Here is a 23,221-nt window from a genome sequence, read left to right on the forward strand (position 1 = left end):
GAACGTCAGTCAGGCCAGAATGGTTTCCATGAAAAATGCAAGTTAATAAACAACTTAAGGATTTCATACATGATTGCTATTCACGCATACAGTGACAAACAGGCCCATTTTTTTTCTGTGTACAATATTAATTCCTTATAGGTGTTTTTATTCTTTAGGGTGTGCAACAAAGTTTGTTCCTGAAGCTCTATCACAACAGAATATAAGCATTTACGAACATGCCAAAATTAGGTAAAATTACCAGCACTAAAATAATCATACAGCTCATGTATGTCTTATGATTTACAAAACAATGACGACACCCAGTTATTCTTAGTCTGCACTATTTTTTATTCCTCAAATGCTCTAACACAGCTATTTGTTCTGCTATACAATATATAAAAATTATACTAAAATTCTATACTAATAATTATATTATGATTACAATCACATCTAGAGCCTGACCCAAAGGTCACAATTGATATGGCTCATTCTCCAATCTGAACTGTTGATAAAAAGATTTTATGCACATTAATTTTTCCAAGCCTTTATACAAACATACATTACAAACATGTTGCAAATGTTAAGACTGCCCTGCCAATACAGCAAATGTTCTACAGCAATAATGCAGAAAAATTTGTATTAGCTACACAAAGCCTCCAAGGCAGGCTATTTTTAATGAAAGGACCACACAATCTACTATAAAAAGAGAAACAGAAATGTTCAGGGAACACTTTAAGGTACAAAACTCTACAGACATTGTTTTATGCATATACACAAACTTTCTGAACAAAAACTAAAGCTGTTCCTTGCGATAGTTCGGTCTTCTTTGCTTCAATTTGCTTCATTTTCAGATGTACTTTGCAGTCCATTGGATGCTCCAAAACTAAATACACTTCTGAGTCTATCCTGAAGATAGAGCAAGCTAATGGATCCCATTACCACCTGCAGAAGAGAAAGGCAACTGCTATATAGAGAGACAAACTGGCTTATGGATTGGACAACCGGGTAACAGGAAAACCTGTCGAGAGGAATCCACCAATATCCACAGGCAATGTACTAATGTCTTATCGTATTACCATAAGGCACAGGTCACATGTTGGAGAAACCTTCACACATGTTGAAAAAGCCTGTATTAATAATTACTTTGTAATGATGTACGTGTACATTTCAGGAATATAAGGCACATTAACAATTTTGCACTTACTGCACAACTGTGGGATTCAGTACTGATTTATAGGAGCAAAAAAAAAAAAAAAAAGAACAATCACCATAAGTGCCACATGTATAGTGGCACATCCAAAATGTCTGGAGGTTTTTGTTTCTATAAGGATTTAGAGCAGTAGATAAAAATACATTCTCAGTTGATATTCAATAAACAGACACAGTGAAGTCCTGTATTGCTTTATTTTCATTTCTTCCATTAGTTTTCACTAAACAAAACAACTAACAGAAACAAATCTACGTCTTGTAATAAGTAAAGTGATTAAAGATATTTAATAATAAAGAATTATATACAGATTTTTTTCCAAAAATCAAGTTTTTTTGTTTGACAGTGAATTAAAATATGCAATTATATAGATCAAAACATTAGGTTGCTATCCAACCCTGATAATGCAAGATACACTTGAGCAAATTTCTAAAACATTTTTTGCAATACAAGTGGACACAAAAATAAAAGATCTTAGATTTCAGAAGGCTCCATCTCACTTAAATCACTTTCCCACTTCTCAAGGAAGTCTTGCATATTCAAATTGAAAGTGTCAATTCCCTTGCCAGAGAGGTGAACCCCATCTGGTCTGTAGAGGCCAGTGTCCAAACCAGGCATTATGTTTTCATGAGTCAGCGAAGAACCGCCAAGCTCGGTAATGATACTGTGTATGCTGTTGTTCATGGCCTTGCGTGTGTTGTCTACTGCCTTGCTGTCGTCCGAGTGCCTCCAGGACCTGCGTGGTAGAATGTCTGACCAAACGAAAAGGCACTGAGGAAATATGCTCTTCATAGAAATCAGGTCTTTCTTCACTGCTGCCAGAAAGGCACCTACAGTGATCTTGCCTATGTCATTTCCTCCCAGGTGCATGAGAATGACATCAGGTTTGGGCCAGTTGTCCTTGAGTTGGAGCAGCTGGGGCAGAAGCTGTTGCCATGTCATGCCCTGCACACCCTTCCACCATATTCGGACACTGTTGGGGTCCATGCCAAGTTGCATACCAATTTCTGGAGATGTGGCCCTCTTCTCAGCCCAGAACACAAGAGAGTGGCCACATATCCACACGTTCTTTACCTCTTTTCGGGTAACTCTCCCTGTAAAGATGTGACAATATAGGGGGAGCATTACCCTGAGTAAGCCTGGCTAAATTAGATGCGAAGAATCTTCCCTTTTTCTAAAATAATGGTCCAATTTTGTATTTTTCACATTCATAAATTTCACTGGGAATTTTATTTTCCCCTTTTCCTTTCATATTTACTTGAGATATGTGCTAATAAAAAAAACGTGTTACACTCTGGCTGACTGTTGCGAACCTTTTTCACTGCTGTTATATATTTTCTTCTGGAATTTCTTCTGTAATAATAGTTGTATTATTAGAACAGTCTCTTGAAGACCCTTGCTATTTATAGCCACTAATTACTAGAAGATCTCAATAACAATTGTTACTCTATTTACTAACTTGAACAGACCTTAAACTCAACTTGCTGAATGGTCTGCACACTCTCAACAGTTATTGTAAATCACTCACATTACCTTTCCATTATACAATCTATCTCTGATTCTGTACAATCTTATGCTTACTATTTTAAATCCTTGCATTGCTTTCCTCCTCCTATCTAGCTAAACTTTCCCTCCCCTACCTCTCTGCGCACAGTAACTGCTGAGGTCATGCAGACAATACATTCCTGGTCACGCCTAATAAACCCTAAACTCTAATCTAATTTACCTGGGAATGCCCTTCTATCTAAACCCATGTTTAAAGATATCTGAAGGTGAAAGATTGCATGAACCATGACTTGAATACTATGTACAAACAAACAGTAATATGCAACACCATTGACTTGTACTTTAACTCACCATCACTGTATACCTTATTCATCTACTTTTCAGTGCATTTCCCTTGCTCTCTTTGTAAATCCCCAAGCTGAGCTAACTATTTATGGAGCACTAATACTATATACCGTAATATTTACGTGTAAAACCGAGATTTATCCATTTATCTAAAATTCCATATCTCATATAGAAAATAAATTACCCCTGTTACCTCTGGATAATATGAACAGAAAATTACTGAGCTAATTCTAATACACTGTAGAACTGTGTTATCCATAAGTTCATTTAGGAATACACCTAACAGGAGTAACTATTCAATTTTTCACTGTCCTTAAACTATTATTGAGTATTTCAGACTTAAATGTCTGAAATAGCTGCATGAATGACCTGAAAATGCCCTGTCATTATTTACCTTATAATACTACACAACCAAAAGTATCACCTGATACTTTTATAATCCGTTTCCCAAAAACAAGGGATACCTACAAAAATGCTTGGTTTAGGCTCATGAGATGGTTTAGGCTCATTTAGGCTCAGGAGTCATTGAACATACTCTAAAACTAGGCTATTACATATTTTAATACTAGGTTAATACATATTCTATCACTAGGTTGGTAACTGGATCTGATTTCCTGACCTTAGTTCATCTGTGGCTCATACCTATAAACAAGAGAAATGCTAGCCTGGTACCTGGTGCTGATTTTTGGCTCTGTCCACGTGTTCGCTGGGCCTCCATTTGTTCTTTCTTCAGTTTCATTCTCTGGTTAAACTGCTCCAGCTGCTCAGAGGTGTAAAACAAAAATAGACTTTCAAGGGTACAAAACTGTTACAGCAGTTACATGGAGTACAGCACAAAAAAATGTTTGCCTTCTCATACAAACAAAAAAAGTGATGTAGGCCAAGGTTCCTTCAACCAAAACAAGTCATCCAAACCAAATGCAGTCGTGGTAATCAAGAGCCCTTTTCCTTGCACAATGGGTGTGAGAAGAATTATGACATACCTTTTTTTTGTTTAGCTTTGATGTCGTCCTCCGTTATAGGGGCAACCTTTTTTGACTCAGCTTCCTCTTGAACATCTTTAGGCTGAGTGTCTTCTATTGTCTGTATGCTAATAAGTGCAGGCTGAACATTAAGCAGGGCAGGTTTTACACTAAAAAGGCTCCTTAGTTTTGACCGTTTCTATTGTTTTTGAGGCACCTGGTTGGGGCAGCTGGTTTTATCTTAGTTTGAAGCTTATCATAGCCAGAACCTCCTGGCTGTATAGACATGTCAAATTGACCAGTAGGAGGTTGAAAAGTAGGAGTGAGAGGAGGCCCAAAAGGAGTTCGTGTGCAAAAAGGAGGAAAAACTGGGTATAGCTCTGGGCTTGGTGGCATTATAGTTAAAGGGTTCACCGGTGGAGTATATGCCCCATAGCCAGGTGGTACATGAGGGGGTGCGTCCCTGGTTTCCAGCCGCGTAATGCAGAAGAACTGGAGGAATTGCACCATAAGGTGGCACAAGAGCCTGAGAATTCCCTTCTGGTCTTTATCCATGGGATAGCTATTCTCCCAGGAGTCTTGTCTACCTTTATGGTAGTGTAGAGTTGAGGAGGATTCCGTGGATATCTGAGTATAAAGGAACCAAGAGACTGAGCTGATGGTGATAGGGGTTCCATTGTTTTATAAGAATCGAGTTGACATTTGTTAATGGTGAGGTAAGCTTGTATTGATCTGGTATCACTTGTCGTGCTTCTGGACTGTTCTTAATGGTCCTTTTAAGACTGACTAGGTCCTTCTCCCTCTCCTTCACGACTGCCACTTCCTCATTACAGTGGTCCCGGTGCCTAACAGAGTCCAGGTAGCTCAAGTAAACCTCACGATTAGAGGATCTGGCAGGGGATACAGAACGCACATCCTCAGAGTCAGTGGAATCCGCCCTACTACCTTTTCGATCATATCTGGTCGTCGACTGCTCATCTTTTTCAAATGAACGAGTTGATGCACTCTGAGGTTTCACCTTCTTGCCATACAAACGCTCTCTTGTCCTGTCAGTTAGCTTGCTAACCTCTGCTGTGTCTAGACTGAGACCGATTGTTTGCAGTAGATTCTGAAGTTTTTCATAGTGCTCCGTCTTTTTGTCTACACATTCACTGGTATCCTGTGATTTTCTGGTGGCAGTGGGCTAAGGCTGCTTTCTACCTTGTACCTTTCAGATTCAATTTGTCTTTCATATCTCTCTCTATTCTCAGTATACAAATTCCGAACATGTGAATGTGGTTTTTCATGTTTTTTAGATGGAAGATTCTGGTGCTCAAAAGGGTAATGATCCCGATGAAGTTCATATCGATCACTTTGATCTAAAAACTGTTTCTGCTCTTTTGAAAAATTACCATGAGAAACTGCCTTGTCACCATAAAGGAACCGGTTCTCAACTTTAGGGTCTGTCCCATATTTCATTCCAACAATTTTAGAAAAGCCACTACCATCTTGCACAGCTCTTTCGTGCGGCAGGAGATCATCTTGGCTGTAGTCGACCGAACAGGTTTCAGCTTGTTCCAATGCAGGAATCCTACCTGCTTTACTTCCCATCAAGAGTGAATTAGCTTCAGAGTTTTCTGTTCCTTTGAAGGGATCATACAATTCGTCCTTGCTGGGCACGTTCCTATCTGCTTGCAGCTGTGGGTTCTTCAGACTCCCCACAGGAACAGAGTCTTTTCTTGCTTCTCGGAACAGTGATGAAAGCAGATTTGGATCTGCTTTATTGAGGGCACTGAGAAAACCGTTGCATTTGAGTTGTGAGATTTCGCTTTTGGTCTGAAGCTGAAGAGGGGGTTGAAGGCCCAGCACTGATGGAAGACTGGTCACGAGCCTGGTGACAAAACTGGTGTTCGCCGAAGCGTGAAGTAGAGCCTGTGTCCTCATGTGAGTATCCGGCTTTGGACTCTCTTGTACTTTTTTGGTCGTAAAATGATCCTGAATTTGATAATCGGGGCACTGACGGATGACCAGGTGGATGGTTAAATGTTAAATTCTCACCCATCCGTGAAGTCGTGGAAACTTCATTAATTAGTCTTTTGAAAAGATCGTCATTTTTACAGGGTACTGGTGTTAGATTAGTAGATTTTTCCAGTGAGGTATGAGAAGGCATAAGGGGTTTGAGCAAAGCAGAATAATCATCTTGAGGAGGTTTCGAAATGGAAAAAAGATCACGACTATAACCATACTGATCAGATGAACTGATATCACTCTGCAAAAATAAAGGAAACAAGTTTTTTAAAAAATCACATTTTCCATAACATTTCCCAGTTCTCAGTGTAAATACATTTACATTCAGAGAATTTTCATTATTCCACACATTATTTGCTCAACCCTTTTGAATCTATACATTCATCACATACAATTATTTAAAGTGAATTGGGGGAAAATATAGATTCAAAAGATTCAATGTTTGGCAGGTTGAATAAATAATGATACTGGCAGAATATTTGATGTCATACAGAATTAAAGCTGAGCGTTAAGTACAAATACCATATTTAAATCATTCTCTTGCTTCCTGAGTTATCACTAGATGAGCTTTTCCTCAGAGTAAAAGCTGTCCTATTTTCTGATAACTGCCAGCTGTACGTTCCCCTATCTCACTTTCAGTCCAAAATCCAAACTCTGCTTCAACCTCTGACAACTCAATCCATTCAAGATTAGACTCACATTTCTCCCTTTTTTTCCCCCCCTCTATCTTTATATTTATTCTACATTTTGCTTAAGACAGTGCATCCAATTGTACAACCATCTATGCTTTGTAGTTTAAATGGAACATTCTCTTCTGTGATTTTTGGGTGAAAAGTTAATTAGTTGCAATATAATTGAATGAAACTGAATGGATTATTTAACACACATTCTACATTTGTCCTGTATGTATTCTTGGTGCAGTAGGCTATACAATAAGGTGAGATACGGAACATTGCATTCTAGTTCTCCACCTCAGTCTTTCCTTAAGACTTACTTTTATATGTATTTTTGGAGAAAAAATAAATACAAGTAGTTTGATTATAAGCCTCTAACAACACCAGAACTCTCCAAATTTCATCTTCATTTTGGTTTCTGGCATTTTTAATAATCCTTCTATGCATAAACCACCATTATTTACGATGAAACAGACCTGAGGCTGGTCAGTGAGAGGCTCTGTTCGCTTCTTCAAGATTGACTTCTTTGGCTGAAGATCAGGTTTTATGTCAAGTCGCCAAGTGTTTTCATTTGGCACTGTAATGTCCAAGTCTTCTGAGCACAAAGCAAAATTACTTTCCTTTTTCATTTCAAGCTCATTGCAAATGGTTTTACCTTTTTGTTCCATGGCCATAATTGCCCTTTTACGTGCTATAGATTCGCTTAATTCATCTAATTGCCTCTTTTCCAGACTAATTCTTGATCTTCAATCTCAGTGTAGAACTTTGCACGATCCATGCAGGAACAGAGCTAGCAGACCCAAAGAAGTTGTAATCATTGCCCACTGGGTATCCCACTGGTTCCTCTGGAGTCACACTTCTTTTACTTACCTTTAGAGAAAACACAAGAAAAATGTAAGATGATCAAGTGGCTACAGTGAATATAACTCAGAATTTAGACACAGGAGAAAACAGACCTGATGTTTGGGATCCATCTGAGGTTCAGAGTGTTTTTTCAAAATGGACTTAACTGGTTTCACATCAGTGTTCCATGTGTTCTCTAAACATGTTTTGTTGCTGATAATCAAATGTTGCGAATCCATGTTGCCTGTCCATTTCAAGCACATCTTTAAAAGACTTGGTGTTTGTTCCATTGCAATAATTGCTCTTTTACGTGCTATCAACTCATTAAGCTCCAATAACTCCTTCCTCTTCTTTGTCAGCTCGTCATCTACAGTCTCAGCATGAGATGGGTCCATAAAACTGGAGGTGTTCTTCTTCTTCAGGGCCTCAGTTTGGTTATCAGGGCTTCTGCTTCTCCGCTTACTGCTGTGCTCCTTACTGATGCTCCTGTCCTTTGCAATGTTCGTCCCCTATGCTCTGGGCTGCGGCTTCTCTTCTTGCCGCTTCGACCGATCCTCTCCCTGCTCCTACTACGGCTACGGCTGTGACTGTGGCTGTAACTATGCCCGTATCTGCGTAGCCGCTCTTTGCTGCGACTGCGGCTCCGTCTGTATTTGCCGGACCTTCTTTCGCGGCTGGAGCTCCTGTGCCTCCTGTAGTAACTGCTGCTCCTGTCACGGCTGAGGCTCCTGCTCCAGCTGTACCTGTGTCTGCTGCTCTCGCGACTCTTGCTACGCTCTCTGTCCACTTTACCTTTCAGTTTCTCTTGTTTACCTATAATCTCCTGCTTTGGACCCTTTGGCAGTTTAACAGCTTTGGAAGTTTTCAACCTTCCCCTTTTCTTGTTTCCTAAAGTAGCATAAATCACCAGTCAGAGTAAAGCAAAAAAAAAACAAAAACAAAAAAAAAACACGGTCAAAAAAATCCTGTGTGACATTCTTTTACACACTATTATAGATAAATTGTGCAGTGTCAGAAAACACTTAAGCAAGCTTATTTGAGATTACTTGCAACTACTCCACATGGTTGATCTGAGGCATTGGTATCCAGTTTACAATATTCTAAATGGTTGCCACAAAATACCCTTACATGTTAGCAACATCAGCCTTACAAAAATAAAGAAGCAAAAAATTCAACAAAAATCATCTTAGCTGAACTACATATGGGGTAAGTGGAAAACTAAATTTGATTGTTGTTATTAACCATTTCTTTAACATGAAAGAACTGGTAATTGGTCTAGTAAGACTTACTGTTTAAGAAGAGACAATCAAATGTTAAAAACTTACAATGCTTAGGTCTAAGAAACAAGCAGGTATATAACAAAAGCCTTAATCAAGTAAAACTAAACAAGTTCTTGTCACAATCCTAGGTAGGTTTTGCTGAAGTGGCATTAAACAATTGCTTTCTTCACCAAAAAAGCCTAAAATATGTCATCAACCATTTACTCACACAGCAGCCAGCAAGTCACTATTTTTTCCCTCCTTCTTGATTTGCTCCTTCGGATCCCTCAGCAATCTGATTGTCATTTTCTTCTGCAAACGTCAAAAGAGCAAAATAATAGTTAGTTATCCATATTAAGGGGTTGGGTAGTCAACCTGTTTTATATTTAAAACATTTACCTTCTCTTTCTCCCCAACGGCTTCCAATTTTGGCACAGACGTGAAGACACTCTCAGTCAGCTTCCTGATTCTAATAGCTTGTTTATCTTCTTCACCTCCTTCAGTCTTGAAGTAACACAGGAAGTTATATGAAAATGCATCTTACTCTATCAACACTGACAATCTTAATTGTAAATTAAAAATGCTTAGCAGGGACAGGACAACAGAAATAAAATAGTTCTGAGGAGAATGACACCAGACATCCATAAAAACAAACTTACCGCTGCTAAAGTAAACTCAACCTTTTCTCCCACAATGAGCTTGATGTCATCCATGACTTCACTCAGGTTAAAAAAGAGTTCTGGGTCTTGTGGCGTCTTGATGAACCCATAACTCTCATCCAATTTCACAATAATACCCTGGCAGGGGGAAGGCATATCATGACAATATAGAGGCTGCTTCCACTGCTACTTTGACTATACAGTCAACTAATACTGTGCAGTTTCTGAATACATTCTGTTCTTGTTTTGTTGATAGACAAATGTTATTTTCTTTCATTTAAACTGTTGCTGGAAAGGAGAACTTTACTCACTAAATTCGGAGAATATGCTAACATTGACTAGATTCCAATCATTTGTTTTTTTACAGTTAGTGCCTATTCTTGTCACAGACACCTGTACTTCCTCTTTTTTGTCACACACATGCTGCCTATAAATTACTGACGTCACTCCATAATAAACTGGAGCAAGTCAGACTGCATGCTATGTGTCTTCTGTGAAGCTCTGTGAATTTCTCTCGAGGTACCTGAGGGTCACAAAGTAGATGCATCCAGACAACCTAAATCTGTCAAATACTTAACACCAGCCTAAGAGAGAGAAATGTGCTTAATTCATTAAGATGAAAAATCTAGTTTTAGCTAGTTTTCTAACTATTTTTAAGTGACACCATATTGCTAGACTTTCTAACTAGCTATGTCCCACTAAAGAAGACTGATAAGAGATTGAATTTATATGTATACAACTGAACTAGCATTAAAGCACCTCTATCTAAGGTAACCTTACAAGAACCATGCTATTTTTACTATGTTGCATTAGTGCAAAATTGATTTGGTATTTGAGTATTTCTTTCAACATTTAAAAACAATTCAACAGGTGTACCTGCAGATCAATGTGAACAACCCCATACCGTTGTAATAAATAAATGCACCCAAAGCAATTAGTCTTTCATGCCGCTTTGAAATATTTAAATCACGACCCAAACCAGACTCACGATCTTGCGTTGCTCTTCAGATTCTGACTGTAGGGTGTCTGGCTGGATCTTGATGTAACAGCGCGCTTCCTCCTTGGTTTCCGGATTGGTGGAAATGAATTTGAAATAGACCCTGTCACCGACCATCATGGTGGCCTGTGTGATCACATCACTTGATCTAAAAGGCAAGCGCTTCTGTGTGCCCTCCACCATGGAATCCAGAAGACCCTGGGTGAGCTTATGCTCCTCAACCTGCTCAGAACAACAACAACAACAACTGTGGAATAATAATCAGGATATACATTTTCCTACATGTATATTCCATACTTATACAATATAAACATCTATTTCTGTTTCATAATTTGACCTGAGAGGGAACGCTTAAATGAGCTATGCATATGTGTGAGTACAAGTGTCCTTGGGCACCAGGAGTGTGCTGAGCCCATCGTTATCAGGGAGAAATGAGGTAAACATAAACCGAACTTGAACTTGAACATATTCCAAGACACCAGAAAGAGCCAGTGAAACTTACTAATAGATCCAGCGCATACCAAACTCACAGTGCATACCTAAGAGCCAGTAAAACTATCAAACTCACAGTACATATCTAATACCTATATGCTTTAATGCTGACAAAAGAGGAAAGCGCACACATTACTGAGGTCAATCTGACCCAATATGTGAGTCCTATCTGCTGTAGCTACATCAGCTAATGGTGAGAAATGGTAAACAGAAGAGAATTCTAGCAAGCCAGACACAGCAGGAAGCTTCCCACTCCACAGCTGTTTTGGGTATTTCAGACAAACACATACAATTAAATGTTAGCTTTTACCTCTTGAGACTGAACGGCTCCTTGTTACAGAGAATTGATTCTTTCAATAGTTACAATAGTTTTTTTCAATAGTTACAATAACAAAAAACAATCACTGTATGACGACTTTGATAAGGACATTTAGAGGACTGAGCATCCAAAATATACATGTGATTTATTACTCGTGTTATAATATTAACGATGCTAGATGCAGACTAACAAGCTTTTTGCAAGATAGCTTGTCTGAATAACTTCACTTTTTAAGACTGTCTACCAAGATTCACAAGATAATTCAAGAGTCCTAGATATCCTCAACAATTAGCATTAATTATCCTAACTGTCACAGGTTGTTCCCCAATAAAATTGCTATTCTAAAGCTTGCCTTATCAGAAGATATATGCATCCTGGTTACTCTGTATGTATTAAGCGCGTCTCACTTCCATTGAAAGTAGACAAAATAGGTGCAACACAATGACACAGCTACTGTTTTATTACCATACTGACTACATGGAACATTTGCATGTCAAAATTACACTCCAACAACAATAATTACTATATTGTACACTAAATGTCACGAACTGACATAACTCTTTTAATGAATCACATTTGCTTTACTGTACACTAATTTGTTTTACTGTGCACTAATTTAACATGGTCAAAATACATGTTTACCTCCGCCTCCTTGAAATTCCTTGGAACAACTTGGAAAACTGCCCCCTCATACTTCTCACTGCTTATGTCTTCATTAACGCCCATTCCCTCAGTGGTCAACACTGAGGACACAGGTTTTCCACTACAAGGAACATATAGACCATGTCACTAAACACTATTAACCAATTTTAATACAATGTTTAAAATACAGAATCACCTTCACTGATAAATGTTTGGTCTGCATAACTGATCACCACCCTGCTGTAAAGTTATCACACAAAAATGTATAACTAAATACAGTCACTGAACAACGTCACAGCAGTGTGAAAGGAGACGTACCTTGTCTTTGGCTGCAGAGAGATTAGTGGCTTTCTCCTTTACCTCAGCAATTTTGTTTTTTGTCTGTGTAATCAAGATCACTGAGCCCCTTGAGAAGTTTTTTCAGTCTGATAGCCTTCACTGTGTCTTTTACCTAAATGAGAAAAAGGTGGCAATATTCAGTAGTAAGTGTGAAATAAAAACCAAAGCCCATATGTAGAAGAGCTCAGTTTACTCACACTCAGAGCTGTGAACTCCACCTCATCCATGGCTTTTAGTTCACTGTCTAATAGACTGTCACTGACAGAAGCAGTGAGGTTTTCATGTTTCTCCGACATGATGGTACAGACAGCATCTTTGATGTTCATTATTATACCCTGTTGATTAATTTAAAAAAGTCAAATGCAAATAAACTCTGACATCAAAGGAGCGCACTCAGTAGAAAAACACTTGTTGATTGATGTAGTTTCTTGCAAAGAAGAGCCACAAGCAGGCAGATCTATCTTGAGCAAAAGTATGGTTTACTGAACCTCATTTACTGCTACAGCAGATGACTCAATTGTTTGAACAAAATGTGTCTTGTTACAAAGTTTTAGTAGTTTCCTCCTACACATTCCAAACACAATCAACATGGACCTCAGCACCCAGTCAGTGTACATCATATGACTCCTCCAGCGTTATCCTGGGTACACTGACTTCCCAGAATTTCTCAGATATACAGCAGATTCAGAAAATATTCAGACCCAATTTTATTGTGGCCCACTGTATTCTGTAGTAGATTAGTTTAAATGGATAAAACTGCCCATCAGTCTACATTCAATAATCCATCATGACAAAGCAAAAGCATGCCTTTGAACTTGACTCGAGTCAACATGAGGCCAACTGTATTGTAAGGCACAGACCTGCATATATAAGGTCCAGCAATTCATAATGCATGAAATAAATCAAGCCATCTAGTCCAAGGAACTCTCTGTAGACCTCTGCGACAAAAATGTGGCGAGGCAAAAGTACCTGGGCAAAAGTACAAAGCTTTGAGTGTTCCCAGGAGCACGATGGCCTTGACTGCTGTAAATGTAAAAGTTTGTAACTGGCCAAGAAGAGCCTCAGTCAAAGAGTTGTCCAGAAGCCAACAGTTACTCTAACAGAGCGTCAAGCGTCTTCTACAAAGACGGGAGAGCCTGTCAGATGGAGGACCATCTCAACAGCATTCCATCAATTATGCCTTTAAGACAGAGTGACTAGAGGGAGATGACTCTTGAGTAAAACACATGACAGTCTGTATGAATCTGGTGTGCAATGCTTGTAGAGACTTGCCTAAAAAGATTCAAAGATTAATTTTTGCGCAAGGAGTTTCTAAGAGGTACTAAATTAAGGGTCTGAATACTTATAAAAATAAACAATTTTAGTTTTTAAAATTTTTAATACATTTGCAAAAACTTATAAATGCATGTTTTTGTTTTGCTATTATGGATTATTGATAGTAACTGCAAAACAAATAATTTTATGCATTTAAAATTAAACCTACAAAACACAGTGAGGAAAAAGAGAAGGGGTCCATGTACTTTCTGAATCGACTGCAAGTAGCATCACTGTAACTATAGTGACTGGTTACAGTTACACTTCACATTCCATCACTATACAAGATGGAAATCATGACTCTTTACCGTTTCCCTGATTTCTTTTGTTAACTGAAATGTTTCTGGGATCTGTGGTATGATGTTTGTGGCTCTGTTGATCTTGGTAATAATATCTGTGAGCAGCTGAAATTTCACCCCGGTCAAACAGCAGCAGGGTAGTTTTTGAATCTGTCTTTCCAAAAGGCAGTTTAATGGGGTCAGTAGAGAGAATGGTTCTGATGCGGCCTGGGTAAGGATCCATTACGTAGGTCTGGACCACAACAAAAAGTAGTAGTGAGTAAAACAAACCAGAAACAGTTCTTTAGCACTCCGAAAGCTATAGGCAGACTACACCATGAAAAAGAAAAGGATACAAAAACAGTGGAAAAACACAACCAAAAATTAAAAATATGCTGAAAGAGGAAAAATCACTTCTCATTTTGTAAACAAAATGGTAAAATCTATGCCTACTCTGCAGAATTTGTTTTCTCATTTTTGTTCTAGACAAACTGTTCTAGACAAACTATTTAACATGCAATAAAAAATAGTTATGACAAGTGCAATTTACCAAAAGAGCAGTTTACCAGCCAAGGCAGACTAGCTACAGAGAAATGGAGTCAGTTGACTGGATTTTGGGAGTCGGGGGAAATCTGCACAGGTGGTGTTTCACAATCCTTTCATTTGTTCATTTGGTAACACGTGGTATATCTTTTTGCCTGCACTGCAATCATTCTACTCACATCTGGAAGGACTGTGGTGACTACACCTTCATACACTGTGGCCTCAATATCCTCTGTTCCACCTGGAGCCACTTTCACGTCCGTAGCACATTCTCTTCCCTACAGCCAACAGAAGAAACACACTCAGAAAATGCAAGGCTTTATTAACAACAGTTCATAACAAATTTCCAAGCCATGTTCTCACCAGTTCTTTGACTGCTGTGAAATGCACTTTAACCCCTGGGACTATATGGTCTCGGTTTCCAAAATAAGCATCAAAAGAGAAGGAGAATTTTTTAAGATCCTCACGTTCAATGAAGCCATAGTTGTTCTAAAAAAATCAATGAGAACAGTAAGTACAAACAAAAATTCTATGTATAATTCTAAGTATAAATACTAAATCATTACAATAAATACCATGTAACATGGTTAATCAACTTTTCCATGCTAAGTAAATAAGTAGATTTTGTGTCTTTTTTGAGTGGTGAAAATAAATTAGCTTCTTTGAAAAAAGTCTCATGCAATTTCACCTACACCAATAAAAGAGATGACACCCATAGAGCGTCCAGGTGGGGGCCTGCAAAACATCAGATGATATTATTTAATTTAAATAAGAGATTTCTCTGAAATCATTTTCTAAATTGCTTTCATAGGGGAAATTTGCATAGAACCCAACGTGAGAGTTCGAATATGAAATGAGCCGTTGACAATACCCAAGATCACTCAAGGCAAAGGAGGAATTACTTGACAGATGCTGAGGTGCTCTTGACAGCAGACCCTGCTGCTGTCCTCAATGCCACCGAGGCTGGAGCCTTGGCATTTTCAGTTTTGGTATTTTCACTTTTGTCTTGTTTAGATGCCTGCTGATCAGCTTTGTTTTGGGTGCTTGGAGGTGGACATGGAGTCACAGGGGCAGCCACACTCTTAAATAAAACACAAGTACCTAAAGAATTAGCATACTGGCACAGTACTTCATATTTTCAAACTTAAGCAAATGCAGCATGCAGTAAAGATATTTAATAATGTCAAACATCAGGCCAAATAATGGGCCAAAAACAGTAGAGGCTAATATATTATATTATAGAACTAATTGTAAACATAAATTTCACTATAAATGTACAATACATTTACTATAAATTTGTGCCAGTTGGTTAATTAATAAATACCTACCTATGACTCTAAATAACCTACAACTAATTAAATATCTATTACTGGTATTTACCTTACAGTTAAAGCTACAATGTGCTTTGAACCTTGAACTCTGACCTGTAGCAGGCATATAGTGGGCTGCTACAGGAAAACCAGTAAAAATGTGCATTAACTAACTTACAGCTACCTCCTGGCTAAGTGGCCGTCTTAGTCCCGGTCCAGGTCCCAGTCCCATGAAATCCTTAGGAGGCCCAAGAAAACCTCCTCTCCTTCCAAACCCAGGATCACCCTTTGAATAAAGAAAGAAAGTGACAATAAGCTAACAATCACAGTTAAAAAGTCAGGTGGTACTAGCAAAGCTCTTTAGAGGTTTAAAATGATAGAAATAAAATAAAGGAGACCAAAGATTTTAGTATGAGGGAGAAAAATTATATTTTCTTTAATCATAGCAGATTCTTTAGAAAGATGTCTGTAAGATTTATAACCAGCTGATAAAAACAGGTGTACTGTTTTTGTCTCTATTGTTTTTAACTGACTCGGTTCGTGAAACACTTAATACTTGTCTTGAACTTTAAGGCATGTTTGCTCTTTTAAAGTTTCTTTGTTGCAAGTAATTGTCCTTTAATTATTGGTTGCATTAATTTTTGAAGACACTGATATATATATATTTTGTGCCCTTTTTAAAAAGGCATATTTGGGGTTATATCAGAGGCAAAGTGACAATAATGACCATAATTGCCTGTTCCGCAAAATTCAATGGCTGCTATTAAGAGTCAGAGCCATTGGGGTATCTGTTAAAAGTCAGGACCATCTATTAAGAGTAAGGACTACCCTGCGTCCTCCTAGCATTCTTAAGCCAGACACAGAGAGATAAGTATATTCTTTAATGGGCTACATAGTGTCTAGGCACCAGAATACACGATCGTTGTTACAATTTAAAATTTTCAAGATAAGACATTGCCTAGTATTGTAAAAAACAAAACAAAACAAAAACCAAAACCTGTTTATTATGCATTTTTGCACCCTGAATCCAAATATGCTTCCTCCATCAACCACAGTGTTCTGCTCATATGTTACAATGTATAAAATGGAAAAAAGTTCCAAGGAAAGTGGATCCTTTCTATGTTGGCAGACTACTGCTGAACACTGAACATGTGTTCACAGGACACTGAAAATGTTCCTCAGGCCAAACTCTCTCTCTCTCTCTCTCTCTCTCTCTCTCTCTCTCTCTCTCTCTCTCATATATATATATATATATATATATATATATATATATATATATATATATATATATATATATATATATATATATAAAAACACACACACACATATATACACACACACACACACACACACATTTTAAGTGTAATAACACTTATTCATGTATAAGTAATATATAATTAATGAAAAATATAATTTTCCTGTCACATGTGATAGAAATAAAAACCTTAAAACATTTTAATTCAGCATCATAAGTACTATAAAAGGTCCACTTATTTTAGTTTAGAAAGCAAAAAAAGAAATAAACTTGTTTGTTCCCAGATGGATATATGTTTTAGTTATTTTGAAAAAGTCGATGAGTTAACTGGCAAGTCATTTGTCATGACTAACCATAACACCATTCCAACCCTATATCCAAAAGGTCTATCTATTTTATAAAGAGCTGAGAACAGACTGAGAACGGCACCATCAACAACTAAATTTTAACATTAGATTATAACAAACCCTTTAGTTGCCTACTTTGCCCTGGTCAATCCAGATTTAAAAAAAATCAAGCTTTAAAAATAACAAGCTTTCAAGCTTTAATAATAAACAAATAAAGTAGTTTTAAGAATAAAACTATTAGTGGATGTCTTCTCCTCACTCTTATTTGGAAAACTCTGTGGGTGTCACGAATGTCCACCCTCCTGGCATCCCTGTTTCCTTGTTTTCCCTGTCGTGTCTGTTTTCCTTTACTTCCTTGTTCTGTTCCTTGGTTTCGCTTTCTCCACCCCTCGTCTGTTGCTTACTTCCAGTCCTGGTTTTGGTTCTCCTTGCACCTGTGTTCACCTGTGTCTGGTTAGTGCTTAATTGTCTTGGTTATTTAAGCCCTGTGTTTGGTTTCCCATGTTGTTGGTTATTTTGCTAAGTTAGGTCATGTGGGGAGTTGTTGTTATTGTCTTTGTTTGCTTAGTTTGTGTTACTTTATCTCGGTGTTTTCCCCATGTCTCTGTTTTCTTTGCTTCCTGTGTTTAGTTTCTCTCGCTCATTAAATAGCCTCCTGTATTTGCGTTCTGCCTCGTCGCCGCAAACGCGTTACAGAATAACCGACCTCTAACGAGAATGCAGCAGGGGGGCCTCGCTGAATCGCTACTTGTTCTGTCCGCAACAGCCCAGCCACCTTCGCATAATGGTTTGCTCCCAGAAGAAGACCTGGATTACCTAAAAGCTCTTCTCTCTAAGCTTAAGGCTGGGAAGCCCTTGCTTTTACCCTCACTTATAGCAACCCTGAGTGAGTATGATGGGGAGGAAAAGTCTGGAGATTTATTATGCAGTGCCACATATACTTTCGGAATCTGACCTGCCCTAATCCTCCAGAAATGGTGAAAGTGCTGTTTATGAAAACCTCCAGCATGGAAGACGCTGCCCGTCTTGTTCCTGGCAAAGTGGATGCCGCCCGTCCTGCTTCTGTTCCCGGCCTAGTGGAGGCCGGCCGGTCTGTTCTCGTTGCCCGAGATGTCCCTCAACCTGTTCCAGTGGCCACACCCCCAGACCTCCTGGACCTGCCGTTGACCGGCACAGCCACGCCTCCGGACTTGCCGCGGACCGGCATAGCCTCGCCTCCTGATCTGTCAGACCCACCGTGGACCCGCCACCTCACACCGCAGCCGCGCCCCCGGACCAGCCTAGTCCTGGTGCAAAGGACACCTCACAGCTTGTCCCTGGAATGGAGGAAGCCCCTCCAAGTTCCCGTGCCTCGCGCCAGGCCTGTTCCTGTGCCTCGTGCCAAACCTATCCACAGGGTTGTTCCTCATGACCCTCCTGTGCCCAAGAAGGCTGCTACTGGCGAACTCCCTGAGACGCTTAGGACTCCTTCTGCCACACCTCAGTCTGCCAGTGACTCCTATGACCTCTTGGTCTCATGTAACTTCTCTGCTCCGAGGCTGCTGCGGCAGCCCCCATTACTGTGTCTGCTTCTGTTTACTCAGTTCCTGTGTTGCCTGCTCCTGTTCCTGGTTTTGTCCTTGTTCCTGTCCAAGTATCTATACCCATTTGTGTGAATATTGCAAAACCCATTACCCAGCCTTGTGCCATTAGTGTTCCCTTGCCCATTCCAGTACCTGTACCCATGCCTGTTTGTTCCTATGCCTGTCTCTGTCGTAGTTAACATGATGTCCTCTGTCTTTGCTTCTGTCCCTGTGCCTGCACCTGTGTCTGACACTAGTTTTCTCTTCTCCCCTCTCTCCGTTTGTCTCTGTGCCTGTCTCCAAACCCGACCAGGTCTCCAGGCCCACTCCTTTTCCCCATCTGGTTTCTGTCCCTCAATCCGTCCCAACTCTCTACCTGTCCAGGGTTTAGCCCAGAGTCCCGTGCATGCCCCTAGTCTTGCCACAATCCTTGTTTGTAGTCGTGGTCCTGTTCCCACTTTTGTTTACTCCATGCATCTTCATCTGTTTCTGCTCCTCAACCAGGTCCTGTTTCTGTACCTGCTTGTCCTGAGTTCCTGTTTACAGATTGGCTTCCTCAATGTCCCCTGGTTCTGTTTCATTATCCCTAGTTTCCCCCTTTGGTTCTGTCTCTGCTTTTATGCGGTACTCCTGTTCCTACTTCCTGCATCTGTTCCTGGTCCTTATCCTGTTCCCCCAGTTTTTGTATCCGTTTGTCTGTCTTGTCTGGGTCCTGTTCCGCTTCTCGGTGTCTCGTCCTATCCTGTGTTCTGTTTTGGGCACCCCAGTGTTGCACGCTTTCGTGGGGGGTTCTGTCACAAATGGCCACCCTCTTGGCGTTCCTGTTTCCCTGTCGTGTCTGTCTTCCTTTATTTGTTCCGTTCCCTGGCTTCGTTTTTGCCACCCCTCATCTGTTCCTTAATTTCAGCCCTTGTTTTGGGTCTCCTTGTTCCTGTGTTCACCTGTGTCTGGTTAGTGCTTAACTGCCTTGGTTATTAAAACCCTGTGTTTTGGTTCCCCATGTTGTTGGTTATTTTGGTAAGTTAGGTCATGTGGGGAGTCATTGTTGTTATCGTCCTTTGTTTGCTTAGTTTGTTACTTTGTCTTGGTGTTTTCCCCATGTCTGTTTTCTTTGCTTCCTGTGTTTAGTTTCCCTCACTTATTAAATAGCCTACTGCATTTGTGTTCTGCCTCTCGCCTCATCCCCGCAAATACATTAGAGGGTAATGCGACTGCATCCTATGTTACCTTACATTTTGTTGAGATATAGCGCAAACTGAAAAACAGATCAAACAATACTGTCATTAATCAAAGCAACAAACAGATCAGTTATCAAAGCCATCACTAATTGCACGCACAGCTGTATGGGCTAAATTGTATGCAAGGTTAAATTACACATTACCATCGCTACTGTACTTAGCATGTAGCAAATTTTATACTGCACCAATGTCATGAAGTGCTTCTGTTGAAGCATTCACAAACAAGAGGGAAGAACTTAACTGGATGCTTTCCATATGTATATATATATATATATGAGATACCTGATGGCAAAGCTACAAGGATGCACAGCATTAGTAGACATATGCTGTAATGGTGAGAAATGTGGCATAACTCTTAAATTATTTTTTTGAATGTCTGGTTAATGACCAATAAGTGGCTGGCTGTAGTATAAATCACCAAAGAATTAATTCTCACTTGGATGCACTGTGTGCTTGCAACCAAGGGAAAATTATTTGCTGCTCAAAAACCAGCTCCTTACATTCCTCCACTCTCCAGCAAGTTGTCATTCATGCGACACCAGTAACATCCATAATCATAAAAGTAGGTCTACAAGGACGTTCCAAAAACTGAAATCAACCAGTGCTGGTTTAGATGGTACTGGAGTGGTTATGAATAGTATGTTGCATTGGGAAACTAACTACTTTCTCAGCTGAGCATTCACAAATAAAACCTTTTCTTATATCAGTATGCAGGTAACACCCAGCTATGTAGTACTTGATGTTCCAACTGTCTATCAGATCCCTGTTTCACTGCACAGATGATATTAATTTGTGGATGTCTCACAACTTTCAGCAATTAAACAACCCGAAAGGCCTGACATGTGAATGCCTACTATGCACCAGGATTTACCTCCAAAAAGTACTTCTCTGTGTCTGAGATTGAGAGTTTCCCAAACCACCCTGTAAAGGTCAGTAGGCACTGTGAGCGTAATCGTGTTGGACCACTGTTTCTGTTTTATGATTTGTCTCAGCTTCACTGTGCCTGAGCTGCACCAAGTCTGTCTGCTTGTCTGTCTTACTGCAGGGCAGATTTTTTTGAGAGTTACCCATGCCTTTATGCAGCTGCATGACATCTTATAAGTGTCCAATATTCTGACATTTACAATCTTATGAAATGTCTCATAATGGAACACTGACTTCTAATTGTATTAGTTACAGTATAATTGAACATGTGATTAAAAATAAGATGGAACACATTTCAGGGAACTCTACATTGTCTCGAACATGTCATTTTCTTAAAACAAACGGCCAGATTTTGACAACCTTTTGAGTATTAAAGTGAATTAGTCAGCAGAAACATTTTCAGGAAAGAACCACACACACACACACAGCATAATATATACTGGGACAATTAAGTCTCTCTGTCTATGAAAGTCAAAATGTTTTTCATAAATCTTTGACAGCAATCTCTGATTTAGGTAATTTCTGCAAAAATCACATCCTTGATATCACCTCCTTAAGAACTCTAAGAATGAAATTTTCTCCACTGCAGACAGAGGTACATACTTTCATTTTTTAAAGGATTTTAAGATGCTTAAATTACTTTTAGAAACATATTTATGGTCTTGATGAATGATTAATTCCTAGATCCTAAGAAAATCCTGCACATACCGTGCTAGGTCTGTGTAATGTAGTCATTGGATACTTACATGGACTTCCATGGGAGGCATATAGTTTGGTTCCATGACACTGTAACCATCTGCTGGACCACATCCAGCATCCATTACTGGGTACCCTGGTCCAACTTCAAATTCTGTTGGAGGGAAACTTGGCAGTGCACCCCTAAGTTTTGGTGGGACAAAATCTGGTGGCCCACCCTCAAAATTTGCTGGGCAAAATCCAGGTTCACCTTCAAAGGGTGGTGGGTGAAAGCCAGGTCTATGTCCACCTTCATACAGTGGTGGGTGAAAGCCAGGACCAGCTCCACCTTCATGTGGTGGTGGGTGAAAGCCAGGACCAGGTCCACCTTCATGTGGTGGTGGGTGAAAGCCAGGACCAGGTCCACCTTCATGTGGTGGTGGGTGAAAGCCAGGACCAGGTCCACCTTCATGTGGTGGTGGGTGAAAGCCAGGACCAGGTCCACCTTCATGTGGTGGTGGGTGGAAGCCAGGACCAGGTCCACCTTCATGTGGTGGTGGGTGGAAGCCAGGACCAGGTCCACCTTCATGTGGTGGTGGGTGGAAGCCAGGACCAGGTCCAACTTCATGTGGTGGTGGGTGAAAGCCAGGACCAGGTCCATCTTTAAACTCTGACGGATGAAACCCTGGTGGTCTTGCCTCAAAGTCGGGGTGGGAGAAGTGTGGACCACCTTCAAATTCTGGTGGATGTAAGCTTGGCCCACCCCCAAATTCCGACCGGTGAAAATTTTCTTCATGCATAAATTGACCCCTCGTCCTGAACTCTGGGGGTTCGTTTTGCGGATGCTGTGGTCCAAAATCGTGCGGGGCCATAGGAAAATGTTCTCCTGGCGTCATCGTCCCAGGGGTCCCCAATGGACGTGGTGGACAACCACGAAATCCACCAGGATGAGGAGGCCTACCCCAACATCCGTCATGGGGAGGAGGGGGTACACCTGAATACATTCCAAATCCAGGTCCAAGTCCTGGAGGTGGGGCAATCCCAGTCCCCCGTTTTCGACCTTTAGACATCTGTTTACTGTACTTCGCCCTTTCGGGTAACTATATGCAAGGTACGACTTGCTAGCAACGTAAACAAGAAGCTGCGTAGATCCCAAGTGACTAGCTAGCTATGCTAACTAACTAGCTTAGCTAATGTTGGCTAAGTAGCCAACGAGAACAAAGCCCCGTACCTAACTAGCTAGAACAAACTACCTTGACACCAAAAATGCTAACTGTCAAAAAGGGACACACTCCTTTTTTAAAGTGAATCTTAACGTGCTATTTTTCTTTTGCCACATGCTGACAATAAACGGCCAAAGCACCAACCCAACCAACCCCTAGGTCCAAAAGTGTATCCCTTCCTACGAGTGTGAACGGAAGCCGAATAGAAAAAAGTCACATTCTATTTTCAAATTAAAAGCCCAGTAGAAGCATACACCAAATTTAAGACCGTACGTTGTTAAACCAGGGCGCAAAGAATAGTTACTTTACCTTAATATAA

General features: G+C 40.0%; 1 protein-coding gene across 3 annotated transcripts; it reads right to left on the bottom strand.

Moving 5' to 3' along the window:
• Positions 1-306: 306 nt before the first annotated feature.
• On the bottom strand, positions 307-23,066 carry si:dkeyp-121d4.3 (cold shock domain-containing protein E1). Of its 3 annotated transcripts, XM_035531478.1 has the most exons (10): positions 12,431-12,523; positions 12,213-12,345; positions 11,895-12,015; positions 10,433-10,663; positions 9,445-9,582; positions 9,185-9,289; positions 9,015-9,097; positions 7,640-8,414; positions 3,713-7,553; positions 307-2,283 (listed from the first exon to the last, which is right to left on the bottom strand). In XM_035531478.1, exons 3-8 carry the CDS (start codon positions 11,976-11,978, stop codon positions 8,372-8,374), a joined length of 684 nt encoding a protein of 227 aa, XP_035387371.1. In that variant the 5' UTR covers positions 11,979-12,015; positions 12,213-12,345; positions 12,431-12,523; the 3' UTR covers positions 307-2,283; positions 3,713-7,553; positions 7,640-8,371. The 3 variants fall into 3 exon arrangements, with proteins under 3 accessions (XP_035387371.1, XP_035387370.1, XP_035387369.1); XM_035531477.1 differs by lacking the exons at positions 307-2,283; positions 3,713-7,553; positions 7,640-8,414; ... (3 more) ...; positions 10,433-10,663; positions 11,895-12,015 and adding exons at positions 13,856-14,078; positions 14,548-14,646; positions 14,732-14,857; ... (2 more) ...; positions 15,863-15,964; positions 21,751-23,066 and having other exon boundaries at positions 12,219-12,345; positions 12,431-12,568; XM_035531476.1 differs by lacking the exons at positions 307-2,283; positions 3,713-7,553; positions 7,640-8,414; ... (3 more) ...; positions 10,433-10,663; positions 11,895-12,015 and adding exons at positions 13,856-14,078; positions 14,548-14,646; positions 14,732-14,857; ... (2 more) ...; positions 15,857-15,964; positions 21,751-23,066 and having other exon boundaries at positions 12,219-12,345; positions 12,431-12,568.
• Between the last annotated feature and the right edge of the window lie 155 nt (positions 23,067-23,221).

Source organism: Electrophorus electricus, chromosome 11 (assembly GCF_013358815.1).
Source record: "Electrophorus electricus isolate fEleEle1 chromosome 11, fEleEle1.pri, whole genome shotgun sequence".
Lineage (NCBI taxonomy): Eukaryota > Metazoa > Chordata > Actinopteri > Gymnotiformes > Gymnotidae > Electrophorus > Electrophorus electricus.

Coding starts and splice junctions, on each gene's coding strand:
- si:dkeyp-121d4.3 (XM_035531476.1), bottom strand. CDS start 22,749: ATGTCTAAAGGTCGAAAACGGGGGACTGGGATTGCCCCACCTCCAGGA. Junction 15,965..21,750: donor TGCCTCCCATGGAAGTCCAT/GTAAGTATCCAA, acceptor CTTTATTCAAAG/GGTGATCCTGGGTTTGGAAG. Junction 12,569..13,855: donor CAAAAGAAATCAGGGAAACG/GTAAAGAGTCAT, acceptor ATTAATCAACAG/GGTATAATAATGAACATCAA.